Source organism: Macaca fascicularis, chromosome 1 (assembly GCF_037993035.2).
Source record: "Macaca fascicularis isolate 582-1 chromosome 1, T2T-MFA8v1.1".
Taxonomy (NCBI): Eukaryota; Metazoa; Chordata; class Mammalia; order Primates; family Cercopithecidae; genus Macaca; species Macaca fascicularis.
In genome coordinates, this window is record NC_088375.1 from 173,328,024 (window position 1) to 173,349,471 (window position 21,448).

The 21,448-nt window shown below is 39.2% G+C and overlaps 1 protein-coding gene across 16 annotated transcripts in view; it reads right to left on the reverse strand.

The window, feature by feature from the left end:
• Positions 1-21,448, reverse strand: part of NFIA (nuclear factor I A) — a 607,688-nt gene that overhangs the window by 72,327 nt on the left and 513,913 nt on the right. For all 16 annotated transcript variants that reach the window (XM_045386128.3, XM_074005410.1, XM_065521609.2 and 13 more), the window contains one exon: positions 9,843-9,971. In XM_045386128.3, the coding sequence (XP_045242063.1) occupies positions 9,843-9,971 (129 nt within the window). The remainder of the gene's footprint in view (positions 1-9,842; positions 9,972-21,448) is intronic.

Here is a 21,448-nt window from a genome sequence, read left to right on the forward strand (position 1 = left end):
AAAGGAATTCCAAGGCAAAGCAGCTTCCTTTGTGAAGATGAGTTTAAATCCAGGTCCCCTGGGCTAATCACCCTATTCTCTTCAGCACTCACCCTGGAGGCCCTTTGCCTCTTTAAGAGATTAAGGAGCCAAGTGGTCTCACTGCTCTAACCTGTCCTCCCAGGGACAACATATTAACATGATTCCACTACGGAAGAGCTCTCTTTAGAAGTTTGCTGCAGGGATGACAAATTAACCCAGCAGGGTGTCCCACACATCTATCACAGTACAAATTATTAGTGTAATAGAGCTTTTAGTTGTGCATTTATCTAGTAATTATTGAATGTTACACAAACCCAAGCTGAGCAGCCATGGCCCTTTATGAGGGTGGCTCAGTGGGTGGCCTTACAGTTAATTTAGGATAGTTCTCCACTAGGCAGTTCACTTGCAGACAAATTAGCTAAACAGCCTTCTCCTTTAAATATTTTCCATGTCACAGTGAAACTCTTTACAATACAATAAAGGTACAGTTTTAATTACACGCTTCCTGACTTTTGTTTAGTTGTAGTTTTAAAACATTTGTTGGCACTCTTTTTTCCTTTGGCTGGGCAGTAATAGCTGCTTCTAAGTATCTGGCTAATGAATTTAATAATTTCCTGAACTGGGACTTAAAGGACCTTTGCAAAAAAAAAAAAAAAAGAAAAAAAGAAAAAAGCTGCTTTTCTTCTTTAGTGTCCTGCGACTTCAAATCCCATCCACAACACTGCCCATTAGGCTAGGCACTGGCACTTGAACTAACCCTGAATGAGGCTCACAAGCCCTCTTGCTTCTCTGTTCCATGCTCCTCAAAGGTGGTACTTGTTAGGTCTATGAGGCCTGCGTTTGAAAATCATTCTGGCAGTTCTTCTTGGAGAAAGGCAATGTAATGTTTTCTCAAGTGACATACTCCAATAATAAATAAACACCGTGCGTCTGTTGGCAGATTATTTCAGCGCCTTGTTAGCAACAGGTACCTAATTGCTTCTCATTTTCCCGAGATGATTCAATTGCACTAAACCAGGAGAGACAAATTAGATTCAGTGGTTCACCAGCATGTTCTACAACTAAGTGAAAAGCGTTCCTAAGAGGCAAAGAAGTTTGTGGATATGACAGGAGAAAGATGAACAAACCTAGCACTTGGGGGCCTAGGCCAGGGGAGGGGGTGCCACAATTACAGTAGTGGTGAAACGTCAGGGGACACTCCTTCTGGAGGGACCTTAGTTCGGAGAGAAAAACTTATAATGCCACAGCAAAAATTCTACAAATAGAGGACCAAATAATTTTGAGCTCATTTCTCTTAAGGTCTATCCAGGTAGATCTGAATTAAAACTAAACTTGTATTAGGCTGGGCATGGTGGCACACGTCTGCCAGAATCAAGGCAATTTCACTTCTAAACTGCCTTTGCGTGTGTGTGTGTGTGTGTGTGTGTGTGTTTGATTCATAAAGAAGTGGGGTTTAACCTTGTGCTCGCATTTTGTATGTCTTAAATCCTCAGTACTTAGTTATCTAAGGGCATGACTTATTTGCTGTTGTAATCCCAGCACTTTGGAAGGTTGAGGCAGGAGGATTGCTTGAGCCCAGGAGTTCGAGACCCGCCTAGGTAACATAGTGAGACCCTGTCTCTACAAAAAAAGATTTAAAAATTAGCTAGGCATAGTGGCATGCGCCTGTAGTCCCAGCTACTTGGAATGCTGAGGCAGAAGGATCCCTGGAGCCTAGGAGGTCGAGGCTGCAGTGAGCTGTGATCAAGTCACTGCACTCTAGCTTGGGTGTCAGAGAGAGACCCTGTCTCAAAACAAACAAACAAACAAACAAATCAAATCAAATATATACTGAGCACTTAAACATGCTATGCCTCTTTCTATGTGCTGCTGAGTACATGCATTTGAATATTGTATTACTACACAGTGGAGAAGGAAAGAACTTCCTATTATTCTCAAACTTTCTCTGTTTCTTTAATCAAATCCATGCATTCATTCGTTTATTTGACAATTATTTACTGAGTGCTTTCCTTGTGCCGGGCACAAGGCAGAGGGATTCAGAGATAAATGATAAAGATGTGGTCCTTGCCCCAATAGGCCCTGCCATCTACTGATGACTGTCGCCCTGCTATTTTACCTCTCCTTCCCTGATCCTCTATTATTGTCTCTGCATATTATGAATCCACACTCCTCTAACCTTTCTTGGTGACCCCAACTTCCTGAAAGGTAATCTTAATTCTCATAATTCTCTGCGGTATATTTTTCTTGGCCAAACTGGGAGATATTGTTAACTTCAGACCCTCAGATGTTTCATCACTGAGAGCAAGATCCCTGTTTGGGTCAGGAGGATCATGGACTTAGAGAGGTTTATAGTGCATATAAACTTCTGACTACCTCTCCAAACAGAAACTGGAATGATTCTTTGAAAGCTGCACAATAAATCTTTGGTTTATATGGCGATTGCTTTAGTGTATCTTAGGCGTATTTTCGGAATAAAGGCAATTTTACTTCTAAACTCTCATTGTGTATTTTTTTTTTGACTCATAAAGAGGTGGGGGTTTAACGTCACGTTTGCCTTTTGTATGTCTGAGTTCTTCGGTACTTAGCTATCTAAGAGCAAGATTTATTTGCTGTTGATCTGTTTTGCACGCCTGTAATGTGAAGGCAAACTGTTTGACAATAGGAGTTAGGTGTTCCGCTAGTCTGGACTTGTGCAGTGCCAGAAGCCCCTGTAGTTGTCCACAAGGATGTCCTTCCCCTCATTTTCTATCGCACCCTGTGCTTCTAGCACAGTAATGCAACTGCTGGTTTCCTTGTCCTCTCGTCCTCCAGGAGGCAAGCACCCTAAGGACAGAATCCATGCTTCTCTTGTTCACTCTACTACTAGAGCACCTTGTGCACTGTAAGAGCTTGATAAACATTTGTGGAAAAAAATTAATGGGTCCCCAGATAGTAATGGGTATCTGCAAGCTAATACAATATTGAAAAAAGCCAAACTGACCTCAAAAAGTGTCTCTGAAGTGGCGTGCACCTAAGAGAAACCCTGAATTTACCAGTAGCAAGGACTTATGGACTAATAAAAAAGGCTAAGTGATTTGTTTATGGCTGCTATTAAAAAAAAAACTCAGTGTGATGGCACAGGTTATGATTATCAAAAGATCTAAATGGATATGTTATGACTTTGACTCATAAAAAATGTGAAAACAAAGTAATTGTTTAAATAAGTGTAGTTAATTTCTCCCAGTCGGGGAGAAAAAGGTAGAAACTACTGATACGGCAAAAAAGGCACTGAACTGGAGACTTGATTTCTGGTCTTGGTTCTGGGTACCTCAGATTTCTCATCTGTAAAAATAATGGGGAATATGTTGCTAACTGTTAACCAGCATATTTATCCCCTATTTACCCACTGATAAAACCTTAATTTGATAGACAGCAGCCATACACTCAGCTAAAAATTTAGAGTTTCCAGCCTCCCTTGCAGCTACAGGTGATCATCGGACATAGTCTGATTGTGCTGTAGAAGATCCTATGAAAAAGTGGCAGGATAAGCTGACAGGTCCTTTTTGCCCTCACCTTTTCCCTTCTTTCTGCTTGGCATGCAGACATAAGGCAGGAGGGCAGCGCCCATGCTGTGACCTTATAAAAACAACCCACTGAAACATGGCTAGGAGAAGAAATCTCAATCCCTGATGGCACTGCAAGTGCCACCCTAACAGCCTTGAATCACCTACTTGCTTTTTTTGTTTTTGTTTTTTTTGGGACAGGGTCTTTCTCTGTTGCCCAGGCTGGAGTGCCATCATAGCTCACTGCAGCCTCAAATTCCTGGGCTCAAGCAATCCTCGCACCTCAGCCTCCTGAGTATCTAGGACCACAGGACTTACCACTATGCTCTCCTAATTTTAAAAAATTTTTGTAGAGATAGGGTCTTGCTGTGTTGCCCAGGTTGGTCTCAAACTCTTGGCCTCAAGTGCTTCCTGCCTCAGCCTCTCAAAGTGCTGGGATTTCAAGTGTGAGTCACCATACCTAGCCACATACTTGTTTTTGTATGAGAAAAATGTGACTCCTTATTTTTTTAAGCCATTGTTCAGTCAGATATTCTGTTACTTTCAGCCAAAAACAATCTTTGCTGATACTGGGAACACATTATACCAAAAGATTCCCAGACCATAACTCTTTCAATTACTTTCAATTGTGCTGCCCAATGTGGATCGTGTAGGCTGCTCCCTGTTCCTAAATCTCTAAGGCACAGAATTGCTTTACTTAGTGCAGAGTATTTAAAGAAACTATCATTCATTATCTTCTTAATCTTCAAAATAGCAAAGATTTTAAGCAAAAAGATAAGTTTTAAGAAGATCTAAACTTTCAAGAAACTTTAAGATGTAACTGATGATTACTCCAAATAATTCTCTAAGAAGTTAGCCCCTTCAGATCATCAACCAGGCAAACTTACAATTCTTGAAAAGGCAAAGGGACGAAGAAAGATTTCTTTTTTCAATTATCAGGAATAAGACAAATAGTCATGAGTAAATACTTTATTATGGTTACAATTTTAAGTCATGGTAAAAGAAAGTCTTTGAAAGCCCGATCTTTCAGCTTAAAGTGCACAGTAATTATACTAATGTATAACGATGTACAAATGCCTCTACTGAAACGTAATATCTTCCCCCTACCGACAGGATATTCCCAAATAACCTCTTTACCTAATTCTAACCACACAGAGAAACAGGTGGCAAAGTATTATCCCCATGGTACAGATGGCCAAACTGAGGCCACAAGGTTAAGTGATTTATCAAAGCCACAAAGAAAGCCAATATCAGAGAGGGGATTCATTTTAAGAAACCACATGCCTCTACCTTTACGCTGTAAATAGGGAAGTGGTTAGAACAACATAAAGAAAGCCCATAGCTCTTAGTAGCAAAGCTTTACTTAGAGAATTTTGCATAGGTTTTCTTTGGATACAACGCCATGGTTCTTCCACATCCTGGACATTTCTTACAAGGAAGTATTGCATGAACTATCACACATTTATCACCCTTGGCTCTTCTGAAGAAATGAAAATTCATCAGGGTCAGAGAGGGGATAAATGTCTCCTGTATGCATTTATATGCATTTTAATTACTTTTATTCATTCAAACAATATTTGAGCATAAAACCCACTGTGTGACACACAACAAAGATAGTGAAATGTCTAAGTGAGAGATCCTTCCCTTTGGAGGTTCTCCTCTAGGAGACATGTATATTAACTAACAAGGCCAGATGAGGTTGGTGGAGTCAATGTGCAGACACAAAAGGCAGCAGGAGCTTAAGCCGTGTGAGATGATGGCAAGCTGGGTGGAGGAGAGGAGGTTTCACTTTGAAAGTAGTGCTTGAGCTGATCTGGGGGGATGGGCAGAATATTGCTGCGCGAAGGCAATAGGGACAGCATGATATTTTCAAAGCCTGGGTGAAAAAGGATTATTTAATTGTATGACCTGTGTGCATACTGTACTTCCAGGCACTGTGAAAATGACTACAAATACACGATTTCCTTTGCTCCTAACATAATACAATTTTTTTGAGTTAGTGATGATGATCTCCAACTTAGAGATGAGAAACCTTTGGTTCAGAGAGAAAAGCAATGTGCCAAGTAGTGGACAGAGATTCAGACAGCAGCCTCTCTGAACCCCTGAAATTTTGTGCTTAACCACTGCCATAGGCTGAATGTTTGTGGCCCTTTAGGATCCAAATCTTGAAATCCTCACCCCCAATGTGACGGTAATAGGTAGCAGGGCCTTTGGGAGGTGATCAGGTCACAGGGTAGGGCCCTCATGAATAGGATTAGTGCCTTTATGAAAGAGACCCTAGAGAGCAACCCCGCCCCTTCTGCCATGTGAGGACACAGCAAGAAGATGCCATCTATGAACCAGGAAGTGGGCCCTCACGAGACACAGAAGCTGCCAGAGCCTTGATCTTGGACTTCCGCTCTCCAGAACTGTGAGTGATAAATTTCTGTTGTTTATAGGCCACCCAGTCCATGGTGTTCTGTTCTGGCAGTCAAAACAGATAAAGACAATGCTGTGCTATGCTACCTCCCTTCAACACCCTGTGTTTCTCCCTTTGCTTTGCAATCTTGAGAGAGGTTTTCTTTGTAAAAAGTGGCCACGAAATTTCCAAATGTAGCTTACGTTTGCAGCCAAAAGTAAGCCTTGGGTTTTTAGCGCGGTGACCTTGATTTGCTGTAGCTCTGTAAAACCTCACCTTCATTCTGAGCGTGGATGTGTGTTGGACAGTTATTGCTTACTAACTGGTGCTAGTCTAGTTGAGGCATTCCTGTGAGAAATGCTAAGGAAGGCAGTAGAAGCCTTGCAACCTAGTGCTAACCACAGAGCAGTCAATGGCCTCCCTGATCCCTGCCCCATGCCCTGGGGACCTGATAAAGGACATTCTTTTCTTTTCTTCAAGACCCTTTAAAGTTTGATTCTCTGGATTCTCTAATAATTTACTATTTTGTGTTGTGGCAACTTTGCACAATAAAAGGAGTGTCAGAGGTTGAAACCTCCTTTATGTGCACATGTGACATCGATTCCACACTGACTCTTGGCAGCTATACTCTTCCTCCTCAATTTTGGTCTCATCTTCCTAAAACACCAAGTCTTACTCCCAAATGTGATATCATTCCAAGCATTAGCTTTCCAACTAGTTCAGAGAAAAATGAAGGAAATTACAGTACCCATAGCAAATATGCCTTAAATAATGAGGCTAACTTCCAACCTTTTAAAAATATCTTAGCCAGAAAAATGTCTTACGTTAGCCTATCTCAACTCTTATGATTCTTACCACAAAGAGGCAACTGAAGTTTCATCTCAACTATTCCAATTCCCTTCACCAGACCACTAAGCGGGGTGGGGCACGGTAAGAACGGGTACCTGAGTAGACTTTCCAGAAAGGAGAGCCGAGGATGCTGGGAGCCATCTTGAATTCTGGTGAAAACAAAGAATCTTTGGTATTCCATACTTCTTACACTAGGCATCTTTCTCTTTTCCTCAAACACAATTTTATGAATGAATATGATTAGACTGGAACTTGTTATGCTGTGAGCTAAGGAGGTTCACCCTGGTTCAACCCAGCGTGGGTCATTTTAGAAAACGTGCTTAGTCATCTAGCGTGAAGAAGCTCTCAACCTGTACCCATGGGGAAGTGCTCATGACAATAATTTCTAGAACTACAGTTTTAAGGCAAGACACACATTAGACACTCTTAACATTTACTGACTAATGATAATATATACAGATTGCCTTATGCTCTTCATGGAATCGCCACAAATACTGTTTTATTGTTGTTTCTGTATAAGAATACAAGATTGGGAGGAAAGGGTCATTCATTATTAGTACTGTACCCATTGTATTGATGAGGACATTGAAAAACACAGAAGGTAAGAGGGAAGGAAAAGAGGGAGGTTACCTGGCTCTCCTGATTGCTGGCATACTGTTCTTCTCAGTTCTTACTAACTTACTACACCACGAATCTTTCCTTTCCTTAGGATGGTCCTCCATTTATCTAAGCATCTTTTAAGATTTGACTTCAATGTTATTTATACTTTGAAGACTCTTTTTTTTTTGAGATGGAGTCTCACTCTGTTGCCCAGACTGGAGTGTAGTGGCACCATCTTGGCTCACTGCAGCCTCTGCCTCCTGGGTTCAAGCAATTCTCCTGCCTCAGCCTCATAGGTAGCTGGGATTTACAGGCGTGTGCCACCACACCTGGCTAATTTTTTTGTATTTTCAGTAGAGATGGGGTTTCATTGTGTTGGCCAGGCTGGTCTCAAACTCCTGACCTCAAGTGATCTGCCTGCCTCGGCCTCCCAAAGTGCTGGGATTAGAGGTGTGGGACACCACACCCTGCCTGAAGTCACTTTATTTGATACAAAGTGATAAGTAATAGTACATTCCACACCAGGATTTTTGTTTTGTTTTGTTTTGTTTTTTTTGAGACAGGGTCTGCTATGTTGCGCAGGCTGGAGTGCTGTGGTGCTATCTTGGCTCGTGGAACCTCTGCCTTCTGGGCGCGAGCAATCCTCCCATTGCAGCCTCTTGAGTAGCTGGGACTAAGGCACTCGCTACCATGCCCAGCTAATTTTTGTATTTTTTTCTAGACAGTGTTTTGCCATGTTGCCCAGGCTGACCTTGAATTCCTGAGTTCAAGTGATCTGCCCGCCTTGGCCTCAGAAAGTGCTAGGATTACAGGTGCGAGCCACCGTGCCCGGCCCATCATCTTTTACTTGCTTATTTCCTTGTGTGCCTCTCTTCTGTGGTAGATAACATGCTCTGTGAGGACAGGAACCATTGGTCCCAGTGTCTATAGAGTCACTCAGTAAATCCTTCTTTAAAGAGTGAATGAACCTCCATGGTCACCCCAACACCGAGCTCCTGCAGGAACTTTTACCATTCAATTAGCATTTAGAATATGTGAACTTGACCCCAAACAGATGAAAAGTGACACGTGCCTCATCTCCTTCCGGCCATAACTATTCCGACTAAAAGGGTTTCAAATCTCTGATCCCCCACTACAGTTTATATGCTCAATGAGTGTTAACTATGAGGATAATATTTTAATACTATTTAATAAGCCTCATTCTGGGACCTTATAATTCAATTCTGATGCAGGTTTTCAAATTATATATCGATAGTAAGCCTCTCTGATTATACCACACATATACACAAATGAAAGAGGGGATCTTGAGAAAGTTCTACCAATGATCACAAGACGTTTAAAGATGAAGCAAGTAAGTTTCATAATTATGGATAAAGAAGTTGCTTCCCACAGTAGTCAAAATGCTTACTTTCTTCAATATGACTTCCATGTGTGCACCGGACTGTCCTCTTACCCGCCACATTTCCCTGATCTGCACACAGAGCATATTCATAAAGGGATTCATATTTGTGGGACTAACATTGGGATTAATGCAAGAAACATCAGTTTCCCCAGGTATATGTCAAAGCAGAGAAGAGATCATAACTTTCTAGGACGTTTTATGATAGCAGCTGGTAGATCACAGATCTACCTAAAAGAAAATCTGATAAAGGAAAGCAAAACGTGGTTACAATTATTCATACTCCTACTGTGGGAGTTTCATAAATAAAATAATAAATATTTTTATATTGCAATAAGATCAAGTTAAGTGATTTGCTGACATTCTCTTGAGGCTTAAGGCTTGTCTTTAATGCGAAATACAAATCATATTTCTTGTGGACACATTTTAATAATAAACTTAAAAGCATATGAGACAAAAATAATGAAAACATTGCAATGAAAACCAGACAAACTATCTACCACTTCAAAAGGAACGAATGAAGACTGCTCGTCAACGCCCTGATGCAAACAACCTCAACACAAAATGCCACATATTGAACTCAGGTTTTATGGAAAGAGAGTCAGCAGGGATGAGAAAAAGTTACTACTTGAAAACAGGTAATTGACCATACGGAAATATACCCACCTAATGCATGCCTGTGTGCGTGTGTGTGTCCGCACACACACTCTCTCTCTCACACACACACACAAACACACATACAACTTGTAGAACAGATTTGATTTTGGTTCAAGTTACTTCCCATCTCTCTGCAAAAATCTCACTGGCAAACAAAAAAACAGATTTGGTCCCTGTTTGCTTTAGGAAAGGACAAAAAATTTGATGCCAAATCTGTCTGGTCTCTAAAATTCCAAGGCTGCCCCCAAGGGTAAGAAACTGGAACACTCACTGCCTCAGGAGCATTCAGGGGGAGTCCTCATTGTCTCTCATTTTGCTACTTGGGTCCAAAGGCCATGATATAAGCACAACCAAGGGTCCCTGTGGGGCAGCTCACCTCTGGGTCCTGTAATGACAGGTCGGTGATGCTGTGTGAACGCCGTTCCCAGGGAGGAGGTCTGCGAAGGGGAGGGGCTGCTGAAACCCGACTTCTCCGACTTCTTCAGTGTGGTTGGAGATGGCATTCCTGGCAAGAAGGATCAACTGGTAAGTACACTTTAATTCATGGAACAATGATTTGCGCAACCTAAAAGATAACATCTAAAGAATTAAAAACAAACAAAAAGAGGAATCCACCTGTGAAAGAAAAAGATGTTTTGAATTGCTTTGCATTTGTCACAGGAACAAACAGGTGACAGAATAGCCCCCTGCTAAGTCGGTCTGTATTTGATTTCAATTTGTTCTACTTAATCGCAGTCCAGTTTTGGGTTATTGATCTTCTCTAATAATACAGGGTTCAACTTTTGCAGTGTTTCCTAAAAGATGTTGTTTGTGTCTGTGACCTCTGGGACCCCCAAAAGGAGACCATCTATGCTTATGAAGACTTCACATGCAATCATTTCATCTTGTTGGTTATCTTGCTTTGAGACCAAATCACTTTCTCCATATTTTAAATAAGTTGGCTGTTTTAATATAAGAATACCCTCAACAGTGGCAACTTAGTTGTTCATTCAATGAACTCTTTAGAATAGAAAAAAAGAAAAGTAAAAAAACCTTAAATGCCCTACAATTGGGGACTGGTTAGATAAGTATGGTATAACCAATGTAAACAATATGGTAAAAGAGTAATGACGTGGCAAAACATTTATAATATAATGTTAATTGAAAAAGGCAATTACAAAATAGGATATTATACTATGACACCATCGAAAAGGCTATTTCTATGCACAGAGAAAGAACTGGAAGGCAATAAGCACAAACTATAATGGCAGTTCTCTCTCTGTGTTGAATTTGGGTGATTTTCATTGCCTTTGTTTTGCTTACCTGTCTTTTCTATGATGAACATATATTGCTTTCATGTTAATACAATAAAAACTTTTTTTTTTTTTTAAATACTTTTACTATTGTGCCTAAGGTTTTCACAGCATTTGCAGCATAGAAAATACTTTGGAAAGAAAATAATGGAGAAACAGTTCCTTGTAATTACTGGATTTGTAATGTTCTCGGCAACCACGCTGACATACCCAACTGGAGGCATCTATCAGTTTGGTAGGGTGCCAATTAAAACAACGAAAATTTGGATATAAAAATAAGAGAAATGACTCCTAGTCTCCACATCAGGGGACAAATTTGGGCTCTCTTAAGGTTGTAGCACAAAACTGGTCTGCACTGATGTTAAAAGAACCAAAGTCCATTCTACTTATACGTGTTTACACGTGCTGTGCTCTGCCCATGACCAGAGAATTATTTGGGTGAATTGGAAAAGTAATAAAAATCACAATGATATTAACATGTAACTGTGACTGAGTACCATGTACTGTGCCAAGCACTTTATAGGTATAGATCTGCCCAGAAATTTAGTTAGTTTGGCCTGTATCTAAATATGTCCCTGTTATTTCTGATCACAGATTTCCTTAATGCAATTCTATAACATGACCTTTGAGTGTGACTCAGACTCTGTAAGGACAGAGTACTTGTCTGCTTTGTTCCCCTCTATGTCCAAGACATCCAAGGGTCTGAAACACCCAAACGATCTGAAAAGATATTTAAACTACTTGTGCAGGTCTCAGCTTTATCTGCAGCTTAATGAATACATGCTTAAACATAGCAAAGCTTAGAGTTTTAGCCCCATGAAAGAAAAATTGCAAACTGGTAAACACTTTTGCATAGTCAGACATAAGTACAATATAGAGGGGTATGTGATTTCATACTAATTTGACAAATTTGAATCAGATCCTTTCTAGATCAATATCCATGTGATTTGAATTAAAAATGAAGTCACTAAGTCAAGTGACTTTAGTTATACTTGTTGCTTGCTGAATCAGTAACCAGTCATACCATGCCAAAGTTCTAATAATGTAGGATGCACTGAGATTTTGGGTGAACATTCACTGCAAGTAACCTAACCTAAGGTATCATCATGTAATTACACTAAGGAGGAGATTTCAAATAAAAAAATGATTAAAGAAATAAAAAGCTACCAAAATGTAAACAAGTCTCCCAACTCATTTAAACCTTTTTGTGTAGACCAATTATAGGCTGCCAACCATTCCACTGATTTAAATTTAGTCAAATGCCTGAACTATATGTCATAAAACAGAAGCAGAACAGATAACAACAACAACAACAAAATCAAAACTTTAAAGACGGCAGATTTTTTTTTTTTTTCCAGATAATGGAATCACTGATGAAATCCAGTATCCTAACTAATCTTATTGGCGATAGCAAATGGCTGGACTCAAGAAAAAGTTATGATTTCTTTGAAAAATTCATGTTTTCTAATTCATGCCATTCTAAATCTGCAGAAATGTTGACATGATTGAAATTCACTATTTATGCTTCTAAAAGGAATTATAAGTAAAATTCGGGTAATAACAAGTATCGAGAATGACCAAGCTGGTAAACAAGTTCAAAAATAGCAAAATTTACGTCTTCTTTTGCAAGGGTTAAAGAGGAAAGAAATTCTGTCGGCATGCAGGAAGAACCAGCCAAACTATGTATAATCTTCTAAATTTATCACAGTCAAGTAATATGAACCCTAAGGCTGTCATGAATCTCAAAATTACTTTGTGTTTTCAATTTTTAAAGACTCGTATTGAGCACATTTCCTTATTATATACTTTAATATTTTCCCTACATGCATAATGTATGTTTTGGTTAATTTGCTTTGTATATTTAATTGACCAGATGAAATTCCAAAATGCTAGTAAACTGCTCTCTGTTAAAAGCTACAGAACATTAATCTTGGCTTTTATTTTTGACATCAAACTTGGTTCTGTACATTACTTTAAAAATAAACTCCTTTTTAAAATCTTTTGCCAAATATTTATGAACAACTGTTACAAAATTACTGTACGGATTAATGACTGATTGGCTTTCTTTTAATGAATTAAAACTTTAATTTCAATATATTTTCTAGAAGTACCAGATTTTTAAAAAGAGATTACAGATGAAGTAATCCTACCCCTTTTCTGGAGGAAATGAAATGTTACGTCAAAGTTCAAAGCAGAAAAATAAAGAATTTTGTAGAACGAGAAGCAGAAATCTAACATAATGTTCTCTTTCAGTGGGGCATTTCATCCTTTTGATGGGTATTAAAAAAACCCAATGACAGGAAACAGAATTGGAGGTACATTTCAAGAAGGCCTTTGGCCTGTCACTGGTTTTCTAAACATCCAGAATTTTTGAATTTTGAATTTCCCTCTAGTTTGCCAGTTTTCTAAGCTACATGAGTCATGCCAAATTGTGTTCAGTAGACAAGGGCAAACATATATGGGATTCTAGTCATGTTGTGGCTTTCACCTCTGGAGGCACTTACAAGTGTAAAGTCCAACAAGAAAACCTTGAAAATACAGGTCAAATGCACTATTCACAAAGATTCCTTCAAATTCATCACTGGTATTTGTGGTAGTCAGGCTGGGCTGGTGGCTCTTGCCTATAATCCCAGTACTGTGGGAGGCTGAGACAGGAAGATTGCTTCAGGTCAGGAGTTTGAGAGCAGCCTGGACAATATAGTGAGACCTTGTCTCTACAAAAAATGGATTTTTAAAAGTTAGCTGAGGCCAGGCACGGTGGCTCATGCCTGTAATCCCAGCACTTTGGGAGGCCAAGGTAGGCAGATCACATGGTCAAGAGATCGAGACCAGCCTGGCCAACATGGTGAAACCCGGTCTCTACTAAAAATACAAAAATTATCTGGGCGTGGTGGCGTGTGCCTGTAGTCCCAGCTACTCAGGAGGTAGAGGCAGGAGAATTGCTTGAACCTGGGAGGTGGAGGTTGCAGTCAGCCCGGATCATGCCACTGCACTCCAGTCTGGTGACAGAGCAAGACTCTGTCTCAAAAAAAAAAAAAAAAAAAAAAAGTTAGCTGAGTATGGTATATGCCTATAGTCCCAGCTACTCAGAAGGTTGAGGCAGGAGGATCACGTGAACCCGGGAGTCGATGAGCTATAACTATACCACTGTACTCCAGCCTGGGCAACAGAGAGAGACCTTATCTTGAAAAAAAAAATGGTGGTACTCAGAATTCTAAAATGATTTCCTAGTTCCCAGCCTTGTATAATGATGCCTTACACAATCCTCTCCTCTTGCATGTGTGAGACACTTGTGAATATGAAAAATGTCATTCTTGTGAATAGGTTATATTATACCGCAAAGGTGATTATGTTGATTAGGTTATGTTATATTGCAAAAGACTTCTACAGATATAATTAAGGTCCCCAATGAGGTGAGTTTGAGTGAAGGAAAAATATATTATCCCTGGCGGGCCTGACCCAATCAGGGGATCCCTGTATAAAAGGAACTAGAAGTCAGAGAGATTCTTCTTCAGGCTTTGAAGAAGTCAGCTGCCATATTGTGAAAGGGCCTGTGACAGCCACATGGCAAGGAACTGCAGGGGCCTCTAGGAGCTGAGTAGGGCCCCTTGCTGACAGTTAGCTTTCAGAAAGCAGGGACCTTAGTCCCAAATCCACAAGCAACTGAATTCTGCCAACAATCATGAGAGTTTGCAACAGGCCCTCGAGCTCCAGAAAGAAATGGAGTCTGAATAAAATTCTCATTGCAGCCTTGTATGACCCGAGCAGAGGATCCAGTTCAGCTGAGGCCAGGCTCCGGACCCATGGAAACTGTGAGATAATATTAAGAACTGTGTGTTCTTTCACGTTGCTAACTCTGTGAAAATTTGTTCTGCAGCAACGGAAAACAAACATGATATTCAAATATAAGACTATTGCAATGCTAGACATGTGTGTATTAAAGATCTTTACTGTACAATAATTACTCTCTATAATTCTGAAAGTTTCCTTTAGTTTTACTTAATCCACCCTAGGTTGTACAGTCTTCCACTAGCCTACACTCACCCAGAGAAAACGGTAAGATGTATTCTTAGAAAATGAGCTAGAAAGTGGGGACATAATACTTTTGAAAATTGATCCTTCTCCTGATTCTTTCGAGAAACATCAATAACAAAATTAGATTGAGTGATGTGAAAAAAAACTCAAAAAAATTCTCACTGTCTCCCCTAAGAAAATAAGAATTGTTTTAGGTAATTTTTCACTGCAATTTGGTATTACACAAAATAAAAAGAAGAAAAAGGAAAAACCAATAATAATTAATGTTACCTCTCCACGACTCCCAAGTTATGATATTTTTCAAACACTTTGACCAAGAACTCTACAGTGACAACCGTAAAGTAAACACTACAGGAATCATTAGGAAGTACGATGCTGGTTTTTTTTTTTCCTTAGGTATCTTCTTAAAGGGGATATTTTTAGGAGTCAAAGGAGCTACAGCATTAACGGGAATGGAAGGGAAGGGAAGGGAAGGATCACCATAAACTGTAATTATTCCAGTGACAACCGAACAACACACTGGATTTTTCAAAAGGAAATGGTAACTTCTCAGTGTTAGTGCTTACTTTGTTAGAGCACCTATCCAAAAATTCATTCTCCTGTGAAAAGTATCCCTGGGTAAGTGCTGCTCGGGACAGCAGGACCTTCTCTTGTCTGTCGCAGGAGTTTGGGAGATGTAATTCAAGTTGTCAGAGAAGATTTAACGGGTGTATGTTCCTTTCTTCAAAGTGACAAAGTCAAGAATAGAAAGTTTAGTTTCAATAATGTTCATTTATAGTCACAAGTCTGAAAGCAAGCAACCTCAGCACTTTAGTTTTTAAATCCAACACAATAAGCAGGTTAGAGAGGACCCCAAAATGTTGCAAGTTTAATTGTTCATGACTTGGATAGTGTCCTGTTCATTGTCATCATTTAATTCCCAACAACCTATTTTTATAACTGTTATTACCAGAACAACTATTACACCAAACTTAAAGGCTGAAAGGCAACTGGAAGCCTTCATCCATCAAGTGGCCTCAAGAGAGGCAGGAGGCAGCTACAGAGATTAAATCTCTGCATATCGATCACTTCCAAAAACCAAGCTGAAAATAATAAAAGCTACAAATTACGGAGTACCCATTACGTGCCACGCACTTATAAATACCTCAAATCCTTACATTTTCTTTTCTTTTTTTTTGAGATGTAGTCTTGGTCTGTCGCCCAGGCTAGAGTACAGTGGCAAGATCTCGGCTCACTGCAACCTCCACCTCCCTGGTTCAAGCAATTCTCCTGCCTCAGCCTCCTGAGTAGCTGGGACTACAGGCGCCCGCCACCATACCTGGCTAATATTTTTATTTTTATTTTTAATTTTTATTTGTAGTAGACACGGGGTTTCACCATGTTGGCCAAGCTGGTCTCGAACTCCTGACCTCAGGTGATCCACCCGCCTTGGCCTCCCAAAGTGCTGGGATTACAGGCATGAGCCACTGTGTCCATCCCCAGATCCTTACATTTTCATCTCAGATAGGTAGGTATTATTATCCTATCTACCAATAACTTAATATTCCAGAAATTAGATATCAAGTGCTGTTAAGCAATTTGTCTAGGATCATACAGCTATTAGATGGTACTGCAGATCCAGGTATCTCTGGTTCTCAAGTACACACATTTTGTAAAACCCTCATGTAGTTTCCCTAGTATACTATAAAAACAGTGTCCTATTTAAGTCCATAAAGTATAGTTATAGTTGAAGTTTTAAATTTGGTTATCCAAAGGAGGGAAAAAAAAGGAAGGGTATATCAGATTCAAAAGTGTATACACAAAAAAATCCCACTCTGAAGTATACTAGGAATCATTTGTCTTATATATAAAAGTTTTTTCTTGGCCTTAGTAGGGATCAGTTAGGATTTTATCAAACACACACTGAATGAATTATCAGCGATTCTAACACAGAACCTGCACAAAATAAATATCACATAGATTTAGAAGATAATGAACCCAGATGTTGAGTTGTAAAAGAGCATATACATGTTTTATATTTACAATAGGCCTCTTGCCTATTCAACAAGTTACTTCTTCTATAAAGCCTCCTGCAAACCATGTTATGTCTCTATAACAAGAAATGACAAAAATTTTCCTCTTAAGACTTGTTGATAGTGTTCAAGCTTAGACTATATATTACAATGCAGTAATAAACAGCTCACTTAACCAGAGGCTATAACACACACAATTATTTAGAATTCAGTAATTTGTAAAATCAAGGAAGGCCCCTGAGTGTCTAAAGTCAGCATCAAAACAGGCAACTAAGTTGAGGCATTTACCTCACAGGGGAGTATATCTTTACAGAAACTAAGAAGTGTTTCAAGGAGAAGGCTGCAATCAACTAAGTCGAATGCCACTGAGAGATCACGTATAATGAGAACAGAAAAGGATCCACTGGATTTGGCAACATGAATGTTTCTGACAGTCTTGAAAAGTGAGCTCCAGGAGAGTGAGGCACATAGAAGACAGGATAGAATGGTTTATAACATCAACGGGAAGTGAAGAAACAGGGAAAATGGTGTAGTCAAATTCCATGAAATGAAGGAGGAATCTGCAGAGGAGAGCAGAAAAATAGGGTAGTGGCTACAGGAAGAGTGAGGGAAGCAAGGGATAGCTTTCTGAAGGTGGGAGAGAGTCCAGCATGCTTGTCTACAGATGGGAATGGTCCAGCAGACAGGCAGACAGCCATGACTCAGAGGAGAGGGTGCCTGAGGCAAAGCAGTCCTTAAGAAGGTGAGAGGCTACACAATTAGTGAGTGGAGGAGCCAGGATTTGAACCCAGGAAACCAAAGCTCTTGCTCCTTTCAGTGTACCGTGCTACCAAATATGCCTATTTCTGGGGGAGGGCGCGGGGGAGTACTACTTATGTATCTTATTGATACAAACCTATCATGAGCTGATTTAAATGTGAACTATTAATGACACTTGAACATTTTTCTTCTTGCAAACATTCCAACTCTTAATGATGCTAACTGCTTTGTGACTCTTTTTTTTACACTCAGGCATTCAGATTCCCCTACTCCACTAGATTTAAGTGTGGGGAACAGACAACCCAGTCATGTCCATCAGACTAATGGTGTTAGCATAAATTTCAGTGACATTTCTCAAGCCCAGGATGAATGCTGAGTACCAGTATCATCTTTTGCAAGTCATCCACCATCAGATTTACACTCAGACACATCTCTTTCAGACGTAGAGCTATAAATGCACTCTAGTAATTCCCCCACAGGCAGGAACAGGACCTTTCTAGAACCATTTAAAGTATACCTTGTAATTAGATTATCTCTAAACATGATGCCAAATAAGTCTGTGATTGAACAGAAGAATCCCACAGTTAAGGGACCATTCTGTTCTCGTGAGCATAAACACAGGCTGCGTGATACAAGGAGGTCATGGAAGACACTGCACGTTTGTTAGATGTGTGTCCTAATGATAAAATCCATTAGGGTTCATTCTAATATAATTTTTTATGATTAGCACACTCAACAATAAAAAGGTAAAGCAGACTATTTTGACTTTTAGCCTTTTTCAGTGCATAAAAATGTTTTAAAATCATTTTTATGATAGAGAGCATAAAGAAAAGTTAATATAGCTTCTGAGGTTTATCTTTCTTACTCTATATGCAGCCATTGAAAATGAACTAAAAGGACCCCCAAAGAATTATCACATCATAAAGAAGTTCAGGTAATTTAAACGGCTTGGGGACACCAGTGATTTCTTCAATTTTTAAAAAATGGGAGTACGGAGTAAAAATTACATGGATTATTCAGGGGGAAAGAAACGATGAGTTCTGTAATATATTCCAAATGTTCATTTGTGAGTGAAAATTTACAACCAGAGAGAGTAAAGAATAGACACAAGGAAAATGTCATATAAAAATCTGGTTTCTGGGCCAAAAATAAAATCTCTTGACTAGTTGGGGGATTTCCTCTCCTTTCAAGGTAAACACAGACACCCCAGTGACAGGACTGAAATAAAAAAAATTGTGCTACATGCTCCATATACTTACAAGAGGTTGGAGATTCCCTACCCATTCCATCTGCCCCCTAGCCATCCCATCCCCCCATGTGTTCAGGAAAGGACTGATTTTGGCTCAACATAGCAATTATACGCATTCACAGAAGGACTGAGGATAAAGAAGACATTTCTGAGAAAACCAAATTATTTCTTTGCATAAACAATACATATAGTATAAAATAGCATAATGTTTTATTCATTCTCCTTAGATATCCAGCTGAATAGTAAAAAACTCAATCATACATATGTTTGGTTTATATCTGCCCTGCCCAATATGGTAGCTACTAGCCACATGTGGCTACTTAAATCTAAATTAATTAAAATTAAATGAATTTAAAAATTCAGTTGCTCAGCATAGCCACATTGCAAGGGCTTAGTAGACATATGTGGCTCATGGTTAGAATATTGGATACCACAGACGCAGGACATCTCTATCACTGCAGAAAGTCCTATTGGACAGCTCTGGTCTATATGATATGATATCAAATGACTTTTTACTCTTTTGGTCATGCTGTACAACAGCAGATAAACCTTACTTTGTATTGCTCAGCATGGTTAATCTTTTTTTTTTAAGTTCCAAAAGCAAAACATCTTCACTGTACAAATATAGACTGTATAATGGGGAAAAAATGAAAGCTTTTCCTCTCCATCTCCAACAAGCTGGAAGTAACCCAGTGTTCAAGCTTGGTAAACACCCTTGTAAATACTTTCGTTGGCACATAACATTAGCCTTGATGATGTGAACTTTAGAATTTACTTAAGTATACTCTCTTCTGTCGGTTAAAACATGATAGAGAGCTAGAGTTTAAGGGTCCCATGGATAAAATTTAATTTGAAAGAAACGCGTAGTCTGCGAGGGTCCACGTTTGGGATACGCCTGTGCTGGAGCTCTATTAGTTCCAGTGTTCCCTGGATACAAGCAGAGCACCCAGCTAAAGTAAAAATTTGAAACTGATTGAAACATTTCATAGGGGAAAAAGAAAGAAAAATTCAGCCCTCTTCAAATTGCTTGAACTGTGAAATCAAGTAATGAAAACGAGAAAAGGTTCTGTCAGCTAGAATCTAAGGCTTCGTGTCGTCAGCATTTTCTTGCTAAATCTTATTATGGTAAAGCATTTGCTTTTTCATCTCTGCACTCTGTTCATCCCACAAATAAACTGCTTTGACCTCCACCTGTTACTTAGTGAAATCTGCCTGCTATCCTTCAATAACCCTATTCTTTGCCTTCGAAGGCCTTTGAGTCAAGGAGAAAGTGGGAAGCTAGCATTGTGCAATGAATTGAGCTGCTATCACTTTATAAGTATTCAGTAGTTCACAGTTCAAGCTAGAAGCTACATAGCAAAAGAAAATGAATTTTTTTTAAAGGTAGTGCTTACGAATACTGGAAGAGGGCAATACATTCCATCATTTTAACCTCAAAGTTTTTATAGAAAGAGGTTTTCTCTTGAGCTCTTATTTAACGCAGAAAACTTCTAGCCCATTCCTTATAAGAAAACCTTTCTCTGAAAGAGCTTTGCCTTCGGTTTAGGTAGATGAGCCAAAATATCACGTCAAAGCTTAAAAATACTTCAAATTCAAGTATGTTCATTATACTCATATTTTACAAAACAAAACGAATGAACCACTAACCTCAAATGCAGCTTCATGGCTGTAGAAGGACCACACTACTATTAAACACTATTAAAACAAACAAAAAGCAATAAAAAGGGAAATAACTGTATTCATGTAAATCACACAACTACATGAGTCATTTTCTGAAGCACTGTATCTGACAAAATAGTTTGCTTTTTTTTTTTTTTAACAACAATGACATATCAGAAACAAGTATGCTGTGTAAAATTGCACTTCTAATGATTAATGCTACATTCAACAGAAGAGATGGTGTCTAATTATGTTAAATACTTATCTAAGAGAGATTAGCAGGCTGTTTCTGCTCACTGTCATTCTTTGTGACAACGTAATGATCCATTTACTTAGGAGTGCAATTATTAAAAAGCATGCTATTTTCTTAACTGTCTTCATATCTTAGAAATATTTTATTAAAAATTACTTATTTGACACTAAGGGTAAATGCTTGGCAGAGTTTTGCATATCAATTAAGTAAATGAGTTAGTTCCATCAGTCACAGTCTTTGTTGGGTGTCTTATTCAAGTTGGGTGAAACTTGATCACCATAATCCTTTCATATTGGAGTTAATGATTCACCCTTTTTTTCTCCTCGTCTTATTTGTCCAAATCCTAAAGTTTGGTTTTCACTTAAACTAAAAACTGCTCATGGCCGACATTTTCTCTGGAGTCATGATTTAACACTTCTTCTTCACATTCACACCTTTTTTTGGAACCGAACACAAGGATCCAATTTTATACAGGCAACTCTTCATAGACCAATCAGAACGGGTTGCTAGCTATATACCATCTTTTGCGGCTTCTTCTACTCATGCAATGAACTTTATCCAGCACTTGTGAGGAAAAGGTCTTTAGACAAGATAAAAACAAGAAAGCAAACCACACCGGGCACTACAACTAGGCTGGCTACCCCCAAACCAAAGGACTATTTCTATATGTGTCTAAACAGACAAAATTAGGTTTCTCTCTGTCTTTGTCCTTCCACTTACTAA